The 12,074-nt window shown below is 38.7% G+C and overlaps 2 protein-coding genes across 2 annotated transcripts in view; one reads left to right on the forward strand and one right to left on the reverse strand.

Annotated features, from left to right (window-relative positions):
* Window positions 1-10,294, forward strand: part of LOC131431386 (nipped-B protein) — a 43,439-nt gene extending 33,145 nt beyond the window's left edge. The window contains exon 18 of the mRNA XM_058597068.1: window positions 8,317-10,294. Within this exon, the coding sequence (XP_058453051.1) occupies window positions 8,317-8,715 (399 nt within the window). The 3' untranslated portion in view covers window positions 8,716-10,294. The remainder of the gene's footprint in view (window positions 1-8,316) is intronic.
* Window positions 10,295-10,701: 407 nt separating this feature from the next.
* On the reverse strand, window positions 10,702-11,963 carry LOC131431388 (protein ABHD11-like). The gene is made up of 4 exons (XM_058597069.1): window positions 11,654-11,963; window positions 11,424-11,597; window positions 10,994-11,364; window positions 10,702-10,943 (listed from the first exon to the last, which is right to left on the reverse strand). The coding sequence occupies exons 1-4, from the start codon at window positions 11,894-11,896 to the stop codon at window positions 10,805-10,807; spliced, it is 927 nt and encodes a 308-aa protein (XP_058453052.1). The 5' UTR covers window positions 11,897-11,963; the 3' UTR covers window positions 10,702-10,804.
* Between the last annotated feature and the right edge of the window lie 111 nt (window positions 11,964-12,074).

Here is a 12,074-nt window from a genome sequence, read left to right on the forward strand (position 1 = left end):
ATATTACCGATAGCTTGTAGAAAACAATATGTTGTTGGGTTAAGTACATCAAAAGATATTCGTGGTAAAGATCTGCCCATTCTTGTACAGGGTAAATTTTGAAAAGGCGTTCCATAGTAAAGTACACTGAATTTTTTTTTGCGAGTTTACGTACCGCATGAAAAAACCGCATAGCTCTGAAAATTCGCATAAAAAACCGCATAACTCTACAACTTCACATAAAAAAACCGCAGAAGGGAAACCGCATAACTCAGAAAATTCGCATAAAAAACCGCATAACTCTGAAACTTCGCATAAAAAAATGCTTAACTCTGAAAATTCGAATAAAAAAGTCGCATAAAAAATCGCATAAAAATACCTCAGTGTAAGTCGTATTCAGGACAAAAGAACCGATTTGAAGAATTCTGGAATTAGGAACTGGACCTGAGCTCAAGAACTAAATTCAGAACTTAGAACAGACTCAGAATTCAGTTGGATTTTAGTAGACTACAATTTTGAAACTGAAATCAGTTCCGGAATCTTTTTCCAGAACCCAGTGTATCATGCAGGCTCTGAATTCTAAACCCATATTCCGGAACTAAGCTCTGAAGCTTGAAGACGATTTCTCGCATGGACTACCAAAATGGGTTGCATAGAGTACAGTAAAATGTCACATAATTCTTTGGGAGTATTATTATGATTCTAAAAAGAATCGAACAGAAGAATTCTGGAATAAGGAACTGGACCTGAGTTCATTGACTAAATTTAGAACTAATAGCAGACTCAGAGTCTCGGCTTGATGATCGGAAAGCGAATGAGAGTTGCTACCTGTGCGTGTGAGGTTTTTACCACGCAGAAGGTGCACTCTCCGTCGCTGCTGGTTGATGACATCGCTCCCTCGACGACCGGAAAGCAAATAATAAATCATTCTCACGACGTCTGCTTCCATCCAACACACAAAAAGAAATGATCAATTTTCGACCACGGTTCCCCTTCTATACGCATTCAGATGAAGATATGTGCCTGACTACCTCAAAATCGTCGTCCTTGCGCGAAAAAGTCAAGCAAAAGTAAAGTGTTTTTTGCGTTGTTTTCAAATTCCCAATCATATTTTTTTATGAAATGGCGAATGAATTATGTTGCTGCCCTTAATACAAGTCGAGATGTTCACGATTAAGTTCTGCCCATTCTTCCATATGGCTAATTTTGAAAAGGCACCCCGTAGTAAAGTAAGTCGTATTCACGACAAAAATCTGCTGGTGTCAAACCGTGTGATCTCGGGGGTCGTTTTTCGATATACTCTTCCGGGGAACAATGGTCCTAACAAATCGATTGTTAGTCGAACTGTACGGCATGTTGCACCGTCCTGTTGAAACCTGTAGCCATACAAAAAAATTTCACGAACAATGGACATCGTAAAATCATTTATCAATTAATCATCGAAATAGGAACCAATCACCATATCCGCACAAACATTACACAAAAGTCGCTGTTCATTTCAGTACAGTACTGCTCCATGGTAAAATTGTCTTGAAATGACGCTTCCAACGCGGTATGTCATTGGTCGATCTGACAATTCTGTCAAAAGTTATTGGGTTGCCCCAAGTTTCCATTTTAAATGGCCAACTCGATCCACTTTGCTCGCTAGGCTCCTCTTCTTCTTGTTTCAGCTGGTTCAGATTCAATAATTATTTCCATGTAGTCGTCCAATTTTTGCTGTGCGAATGATATAGGTGGTTGTTCAAACAGTTGTTGCAATTCGTGGTTTATACGTCTTCTCATTTCGTCTTTTATTTGCACTCCGCAAAAGATGCTCCGAAGCACCCTACTATCGAAAACATTAAGGTTTCTCATATAATCCTGGACTCGGGGCTATATAGAATAACCGGTCTGCTGAGTTTTCTTTACATGGTCAATTTCGTGCGATGCTGTACGCTTTTAACATTTTTTTCTCGTATCTAATGAGAAAGACTGACAAATCAAAATGAAAATCTGCAAATAAGTCACCGCAGATACGGAACTTGAACCCGTTTTGGCAACGAAAATACCTTGCGAGTGAAACACATGAAGAAACAGCCTAATTGAACCGAATATGTTCAACAGAGCTGTTAAATAATATCATATTTCATATATAATCACCGCAACTTTGATAAATTTTGCTGATTTATTGATTGAATCATTTCGGTGAGAGACACTACCCAGACACTGATTTGAAATTGTTTCGATTTGGTTTATGTGTTTCTCGATCAATAGTTTTTTTTCCTCTAAAGCTTCTTGTTGTCATGTATTTTAACTTCGATGCATTTAAAGCCCGCCCGATTCGCCTAACTTCGGCTTTTAGTCCGATGCATGTTTCCATCATCCTCTTAAAAGTTACGTGTAACAATATAAACGAAACTAAAAAAGCTCTACATACTTTTGGAAGATCCTACTACTGGTGTTGATCTTTGCTCTTCGAATTACACCTTTCAAAGCAATATAAACAAAAGACATGAGAGTCCTTCACCTTGCCGTAATTCTCTGCGAGATTCGAAGGAACTAGAGGGCGTCTCAGATACTCGAACATCACTTCCGGTTGAGTGGCAAATTTCGGATAACGTGTTGTCGCGATTCGCTTCGGAAAACAGTTATTTTTACATTATACGGAATCCTTCAAAATAGGAAAAATTGTATAAATTGAAAGCATATACGGTTAAACAGTGATATTTGTTGAATTACGCGTAAAAATTGCATTTTTTAAGAGTGTGAAAGAAAAAGGGAAAATCTAACCTCAAAATGTCCGATCCACCCGACAAGGGGCAGAGATCGAAAACATATACTGTATACGAATACAATGAACATGACGTATATCCATACAGAGTGATTGTCCAGATAAAGAATGACGACAACGGTCAACAAAGGATTAATAAGTTATCCCTGGGAAGATTGCTTTGTAAACAGGACGAATACAAAAGAAGCATCGAGAACATGCGAGCTCTGGGTCGCAACAAGATACTTGTTTTTCTGAAAGATTATAAAACAGCGAACAAGATGCAGGCAGATTCTCTTCTAAAAGAATGCAACTACAAAGTTTACATACCGCGCAGTTTTATATCAGTAACCGGAGTAGTAGCGGGTGTTCCAGTTGATATGGAACTGGAAGAAATTTTAGAAAATATCAGCAGCGAATACCCCATCCTCGCAATCAACTGATTACACCGCTTTGAAGCAGGAAATAAGATACCAACCCATCGAGTTAGCATAGTTTTTCGTACCAGCAAATTACCTTTCGAAGTTCGACTGTACTGTTGCATAAATAAAGTGAGACCATCCATAAACAAACCCATCATATGCCTCAATTGCTTACGGTATAATCATAAAACAGATAACTGCCGCTCCAAAAAACGATGCGGAAATTGCTCTCTCCAGCACGATGAAACAGAGTACGAGCACTGTCAGAAAAAAACAAAATGTCTATACTGCAGAGACAACGACGGCCACAAAACATCTGATGAAAATTGCCCTGAAAGGATCCGTCAAAAAAACATCAAATCTATAATGGCAAAGACCACACTCACCTACGTTGAGGCAAAAGAGCAGAACCCAATATTAACACAAAATCGATACGACATCTTAGATAACACCGACGAGTTCCCCACTATCGCGGAAAGCTATGCGAAGATGGTCAATGGATCACATAAACCTATCAATCAAAAACTGTACAAAGCACAGAACAAGCGTCCCATAAACGAGGCCAGTTCCAAGACTCAAGAAAAAACGAACATAGATAAAAAGAAGAAAATGGAGAGAGATGAGCAACAGAACGGCGTAGCGTTGTTCAATAAATTTCGTGTCGACGATTTCGAAAAATGGGCTCGAACAATTGAGGAACAGCAAAAGGAAAAAATTGAAGAACAGATGGATACTCGAACAATTAAAAGTGGAAATGGCACGAAAACAGTAGCGAGTAACAACCAACAGCGTACATTGAATCAGATGAAAGACAGGTCTCGTTCCCGAGACAGACCCGATACAAGACCAAGCAGGTTAGATTGGTCGAAGGGTGCAATCAACAAGCAGTAAGTATACATGTCAGAGTACAACCTTAAATTCTTGCAATTAAACATCCAAAGCCTTGAAAAACATAAAGACGAATTGACTAGAACGCTAATCAATGAAAAATATGATGCAGCATTCGTCTCGGAGTGCTGGACAAAAACGGAACACGAAAATGTAAAATATAGGGTGCCAGGGTTCCATACGTACCTGAATTCTAGGGATGATGGTTACGGAGGTGCCGGACTAATTATCAATAAAGAGCTAAAAACGTGCATTATAGAAGTTCCAAGTTTCCCTAAGACTCAAGCAGTCGCAAGAAAAATTGCCAACAATGATCTGATCCTGGTGTCGATATACGTCGCTCCAAACATATTTCACTTAGAACTAAAAGAAAATCTCAAAAATATCTTTCATAAGCTGATGAGGTTTGACAAAGTAATTGTGGGAGGTGATTTTAATTCACATCACGTCTCATGGGATCCAAAACATTCTGATAATAAAGGAACTGCGTTATTTGAACTAATAAATGAAGAAAATATCATCCTGCTTAATGATGGTCAGCCAACCTTCATACCAACTGAATTAGGAAAGTCACCTTCCACCATTGATCTCGTCTTAGTCACCCCTCAACTACTTCTCAACACATCCATGAAAATACTTGACTATAGCATAGGCAGCAAGCATATGGTGATAGAAACCAACATTCACCTAACAAAACCTATTAAAAAACAAAATTTCGTGAATCAGAAAAAAGTTCAAAAGGCTTTCCAAGAAATCAGCGCATTAACGGTAGTAAACTTCCAAGAACTGCAGGCCACCTCTAAAAATATACTCAAAAACTCGAAGCAAAAAAATAGATACAATCCCAAGTTTTGGTGGACAGACGAGGTCGAAGAGGCCTGGCAAGCCAAGCGGCTAGCCAGGAGCGCATTCAACAGAACGGGAGGGCTAACAGAACTCCTAGTTTTCAAAAGAACGGAAGCCAAGTTCAAAATATTAAAGAAAGAGTCTTCAAAAAAACGATTTGAGGAATTTGTGAGTAGTTTCGATCCTCGAACACCCCTTAAAACGGTCTGGGAGAATCTGAAGCGCTTGAATGGAAAAAAGAAAACAATACAGAATATTCTTGTCCACGACGATCCCGCATTAGCACAACAATTCTTAGACAAACATTTTCCAAGGGAGATCGCTTTGGATTTAATGCCTTTTTACCGACCGAATTATGACATAATCAACACAGAGTTCTGGATAAACTTCCTTGCAGCTAAAGTGAACTCATCACCTGGACCCGATAGTATTTCTTACAACTCTCTTAAAGTGCTAAATACCGAAGTTCGGAACAACATTATTCGTGACATGAACCACATGTGGAGAACAAATTTGATAACTGAGGAAATGCGAACCATAAAAATCGTTGCCATTCCCAAACCAGGAAAAAATCCTGAAACGGTAGATGGTACGCGGCCTATCTCGCTCGTCAACTGTGGGTTGAAAATGCTCAACGCAGCCATACTAAACAAACTACAACAGCATCTCGACAAAAAATCCATACTACCGGAACTATCCTACGGTTTCCGCAAGGGGAGGTCCACGAATAGTTGTATAGAATATGTCACCAACAAAATTATGCAAATAAAACGCGACAATCACATAGCAGCGGTAGTATTCATAGACCTCAGCAACGCATTCAATGCTGTGAAGATAGAATTGCTAGAACAAGAGCTATTGAACAATAACATCCCACCAGAATTCGCCAGCTGGATGATTGCATTTTTGGTTAACAGACCTATCCAACTACGAGTCGGCAAACACAATCTAAAACGTTATGTAAGCCAAGGGTTACCACAAGGAGATGTGTTATCGCCCACAATGTTCAACTTATATACAAAGACGTTACATAGCATAAAAGTAGAAGGCGTTGTGCTTGTGCAATATGCTGACGATTTTGCAGTCATTATAGAAGGACGCAACACTGAAGAAATAGAGTCACGTGGCCAGCAATACTTGGATGTCTTCGTTGAAAAGGCCAAAAACCTAAACCTGTCCATCAACGTACAAAAAACTAAGGTGATAGTTTTCAACAACAGTCCAAAAGAAATGAACATAAGTGTGGAAAACAACAAAATTGAAACTGTACGAATGCATCCTTATTTAGGCATCACACTAGATAAGTCATTGCGATATGGCCCACACATTCGTGGACTCCTTCGCAAACTAGCGGAAAGACTAAACATAGTAAAAATAATCAGTGGACTAAAATTTGGCAGCCACCCTGAAACACTCGCATTAGTATACAGCACGCTCTTCAGAGGGTTCATCGAATACGGTGTAAGCATCTACGGATCGGCTAGCACCTCAAACCTGAAAAAAATAGAAACAATTAATAATGCATGTCTAAGGAAAATAACCGGTTGCACGAAAACAACACCACTGAACACATTGCAGTCAATATCAGCACAACAGCCCTTGCCGTTCAGAAGGACAAAGATAGTTGGACGTCAACTGGTCAAACACTGCTATGCTAGATCGCCAGTATGGAACCAACTAAAGCAATTGAACACGCACGATACAACCAAAGTTTCACTTACAGAAAGAACATTCCAACGTTTTGAACACGTATTCCAGAATATGTCTTACGAGACAAAAAGTGACAGACGATACGAAGAAGTGCAAATTTCCTCCACCTTGAACGATGAGCCATGGCCTAAGAAAACAACAAACGTAAAAATTCTCAAACAGCTCTCTCTAGCCCTGATTCATGGAAAATATAACAAAAGTCAACTATTCTACACTGATGCATCCAGCAACGGAGAAACCTGCGGCATTGGCATATATCACGAATCGAGAAATATAAGAATGAGTCTACGGTTACTGCACAGTGTATGCATTGTTTCTGCCGAAATTGAAGCTATATACGTAGCACTACAGTACATTGAAAGGAACTCTATTACAGGAGCGGTAATCCTGACGGATTCAAAGTCCGGATGCGATATAATAACAAGCAACAAAAACAACACACGGCGGGATTTCGTTATAGATCAGCTCCTGCAAAAGGCTGCGAAAACCGGAACATCACTACAATGGATTCCCGGACATACGGGATTAAATGGGAACGAGATGGCCGATCAATTGGCGAAAGCGGGCATCATCAGTGATAGAATCTGTGAAAACAAATTTTTAATTCATGACGCGATGATATTCTTCGACACGATAACCGATGCAGAAACACAGCATTGGTATATCAACTATACTGCCGAACTTGGAAAAGGAAGAAAATTCTTCCAAATAAGCAACACGATCCCTAAAAAACCCTGGCACCATAAACTGCCGCTGAACAATATCGAGGTCCGTACACTAAATAGATTATTATCTGGACACGACTACTCCAATTTCTGGCTCTATAAAATGAAAATAACAGATCACAGTATCTGTAATGATTGCAACGAAACAGATAACTCTGAACATGTAATATTTTCTTGCGTGAAACACACCACTATAAGACGAAAATACAAATTAGATGAATACAGGAATATTTATCAAATATACAACAAACAAGACTGCAAACTTTTACAAAATGTAACCAGCTTTCTACGCGAAATCAACAGCACCATATAAAGACAATCATAAGAATTTTCAGCCTACTTGTCATTATGACCAGAGATGCCAGTCAGAAAAACGAAAGTCCACCCGACTCAAAACAATATCGCTGGCAATATAGCCTCACGGCTGTGCCATTGCCCTTTGCTACTGCTGTCAACAGCGGTGGCACATAGAAAAGAAGAAGAAGAAGAAGAAGATACTCGAACATGTGTTGTATTCGCGACACTTTTGGGGTACTTCTGTTGTAAATCCCGCTTGGTACGGCCCTATGAATTAAAAAAAAACGTTCAGTAGTGGTCCTGCAGCCGTTCCATTCTGCTACTGTCGCGGGAGGTGTAAGCACTAATTCGAAACCGGTCATCAATAGATATATGGGCTTTCTCGTTGGGTTTAACGTAAATAGCGTGTTCGATTTCAAAGTAATACTCATTTATTCTGTGCGTCAATTTGACTTATATATGATTTCATAACAATAAAAGTTTTGTCTATAGCTTAAAGTACAATAAATTCAATTTGAATATCACAAGATTTTCCGATACTTCTACCATAATCATTTGTTTTCTGCCATTTTGCACTTTGCTGTCTGCTAATTAAACTTAGCGTCGAGTGTATTAATCGAACCGGGAACCAAGCAATACTTATTTAATTCTGATCATTAATGAATATGGATGTTTAACCAATCTTAATCCGCTATTTCAGTTCAAGCAGCTGATGCTACGGCTCGACCCGGATGATCCCGACTTGCTGGACGATGACGATCGGTTACCAGCGAAGGGTTCCGAACCAAACTCAATCACTACCCCCGTGAAGCAACCCGGTACTACTGACGTACCCGGTGCCAACAATGCCAACAGTACACCCGCCACCAATGACACTGGGAACGGTGCCCATGTCAATAACGTGCATAACACCACAACCAGCGGCTCTAGTACAACACAAGTTACTCGAACGCCAAAGTCGGCGCTTCGAACAGCCACGGCGAACTCATCCTCCGCGGCACGAAAGGCTCAGCCATCGCGAAGTGCTCGGAAGAAGCGCCGAAAAATTTCCAGTTCCGAGGAAGATGAAAGTGACGCCAGCGATATGGACTATGATTAAACATCATACACAACATGCGCCGTGTCGAGGACACAAATGACGGCGAATACCATTGAGTAGGTCCTAGCTTGTTCCTCATTCGGACAAGTCTTTCACAGAAGTAGAAACATTCTTGATGGCATCGAAAAAACAAAAAATTACCCGACGGGAATGATGCAAACGTCTATGAATGTGAAACACCCGATATACGTTGGGTTCTGCACTGAATTGAAACGTTTCCGCAGCTCTCCTGCGCAGTATTGTTTATTATCGCAAAGCCTAGTGGTCGCTGTTTGTCCAAACTTCTCAAATTCATTTCCCGCTCATTCAACTAACAGCTATCATCAATTCACCGTAGATGTAGAATTCTAACAATATATCTGTTTTCATCATCGGAACAATTGTAAAATACATCAAAAACAAAAGAAACAATTTTTTTCGATACCAGTATATTTAACTCTAATAAATAGAAGAAAAAAAAATTAATAAGAAAGAACTGTGAAATAAATGTAAGAACGTCAGAAAAGAGTCATGTTTTATCCTTTACGGAGTCAAAATCAACGGAAACATTACGCAGAGAAAAAGATATTAACATGTAGGTAAAGTTTTGTGTGGTTAAAAGTCGAGAACAGACGAGCTGTTTTATGTTCGGGAAACAATAGAGACTTAATTGAGATGTGTATGCTTCATTGTGTTTGCAGTGACGCTCAAACATCATTTGATTGACGCGATTGAGTAAGAGCAAAACGCCTAACAGTGCGTAATTTGGGAGCCTGGGTAGCTTAGAACCCGGGATGACATAAGATGTTTTATGAGATATTTAACTAGTTTGGAATAAGCCGCAGTAGTGTAACAATACAACATTACACATACGCTGATTTACCTATCTTGTTGTGGTCACTTGTCCTACGTGAGGAATGTGAGAGTGTTTAATTTATTGGAAAATCATCAAAATAGATGTTCGAATCGAGAAGGAGTGCATTGTATTCGATTAGACTACGAATAATCGCGAACAAATAATACCGGAATGGTGGAGTCAATGAAAAATGTATAAACAATTTTATTGTAAAGCGTAGAGGTTAGATCGCACCATAGAATGAAACAATATAGTAATGATATAAGAACAACAAGAGAAATCATTCACCTTTCGTAGAGTCTCCGACGACGGAAATCATGAATGTTTGCGTGTGTTTGTGGTTGTACATTTTTGTAAATATAGAATATTATTCTTATTTTCATGTCAATGGTGAGAGAAATTTAGACACTGATCGTTCTGGAAAACAAAAATAAAACGTTTCGAAATAAAATAAAAAACAAGAGCAAACGAGAGTAAAAGGCAGAGACTTTATTTAAAGCGTTTTTAGATAAATTATTTATATAAAAAGAGCTAAAAACGAGAAAAAAAAAGAACTAAAATCCAGATGAATTTGTAATTTAATTTAGGCGTAAGGAAAAAAACAAAACAACACAAGATTAGAAAGCAAACGCATGTTTGAAACTGTATAATCGAAAGATCTTTTTTCTTAGTTTTTGTTTTCATTCGTAATATAATTTAAATCAAAGTCAAAAAAGAGAAATACAAAGTAAAACTTGTAGATAATTCACGAAATCATTTGTAATATAAATGAAACAGCCGAAACACCAGACGTCCAATTGAAATGTGGGAAGTTTGTAGTTGGTCCGACCCTATTTGAAACATAGGAGACTGCAAAATAACTGAAGTAAACTAATAAATGAAGAAACTTGTTCGTAAAAAAAACAAAACTGATTATCTACTATTCTTTGGAATTTTTTGGGGGTTAGCCTATTTGTAGTGCTCGACTTCCGACTCGCGAGTCAGTTTATGTTGAACTTTAATGCCATCTTGCAGTTCAACATAAACTTCTCAACAGACGAGAAGTTAATGCTATTTGCAGAACATTTTTTTATCCTTGTGTTGAAGTTACTGACGTGGCGTACGACAACTTGTTCCGACATGTGCTACTATTGGTATCGAGTATATCGCTGTTCGATGCTTTCATAAGCTGAGTCTATATTTACAATGCTAAAAACTTGGCGGGTAGAGCCAATACACGATTCTGTCGTTGAAACTATCACTTAAAATTTACAATTAAGATTCATTTAAAAAGCTCAACACCAGATTGGCGAATTCAGTCGATTTTTCACTATGCACCCAGTGTCCTGCTCCTTCTATCACCTTTACTTCCGAGTTCGGGAACAGCTTTTTTATAACAGGGTAATCAGATTTGCTGAAAGTATGAATATTAATTAGGCGTTAAGGTTGCACATGGTTACATACTCTATATAATCCGAACGTCCTCCAGCGATGAACAGTGTTGGGCCCTCGAAACGCGCCCCACCGACGTCGGGAAACTTTGCAACGCCTGGTTCGTAATCACGTTCCAACGTATCTAGATTAATTCTCCATCGAAAGGAGCCGTCTTCCTCCGATTTAACTAAATTTGTGATAAGAAAATCTCTTAACGACTTAATTTCAATTATCTTAGCCAGTTGCTGGTCGGCTATTTTACGAGCTTCATGAATCGAATGACTAGCAGGGATTTGAATGAGTTTCATAGATTGTAAGAATAGTGGGATGTTGGTGTTACTGCTTCCAAGACCGGTAGTGGGAGAAATGTCTACAATTACGACACGGTCAATCAAGTGAGGCTGAAATTGATATCAAATTTAAGCACCCTTTTTTCGCATAAATCTAATTTATTACTCACGTATTTCAAAGCTAACAACATAGCCGTCCGTCCTCCCATACTGTGACCGATCAAAGATACCTTTTCGGTATTGAGTTTTTTGTGAAGTTCTATCATATCAGCGACCATGTGTTCATAAGAGTGCGCATCTGTGTGTGGACTTTCTCCATGGTTTCGTGCGTCTATCGAATAGATCTACCAACGAGTTGTAAATGATGATCTTTGCAAACAAACTGTTTCATGGATGATACCTTTCTAGTGGGTTTTGTCTTAAGATGAAATGCCTTGGATAAACTGTTCCAGTTGAACTTTGAACCAAATAGGCCGTGAAGAATTAGCACAGGTGATCCGAAAGTTGGGCTAGATATATTGTCGTATGTGTTGTAAGACAGATCTACGGGAACAATTTCTCTTGACACGGATACCGTAGTCACTGACCTTTTCGTCAAACTGGTACCAGATGAGAGGAAAACTCTTAGGAGATTACGATACATTTCAAAACAATAAGTAAATTAAACAGAACTGATGTTATGTACAACGGATTTTTTCTATCTGCTTACTAAAAAAATATCAGGACAATACACTCTTAGCAAAGAGTATTATAAACTTGTAATACATTTTAGATTTACCTTATTGAGCAAAATGAATATAAAAAAGTTTTCAAGTTATACT

Source organism: Malaya genurostris, chromosome 2 (assembly GCF_030247185.1).
Source record: "Malaya genurostris strain Urasoe2022 chromosome 2, Malgen_1.1, whole genome shotgun sequence".
NCBI classification, from domain to species: domain Eukaryota; kingdom Metazoa; phylum Arthropoda; class Insecta; order Diptera; family Culicidae; genus Malaya; species Malaya genurostris.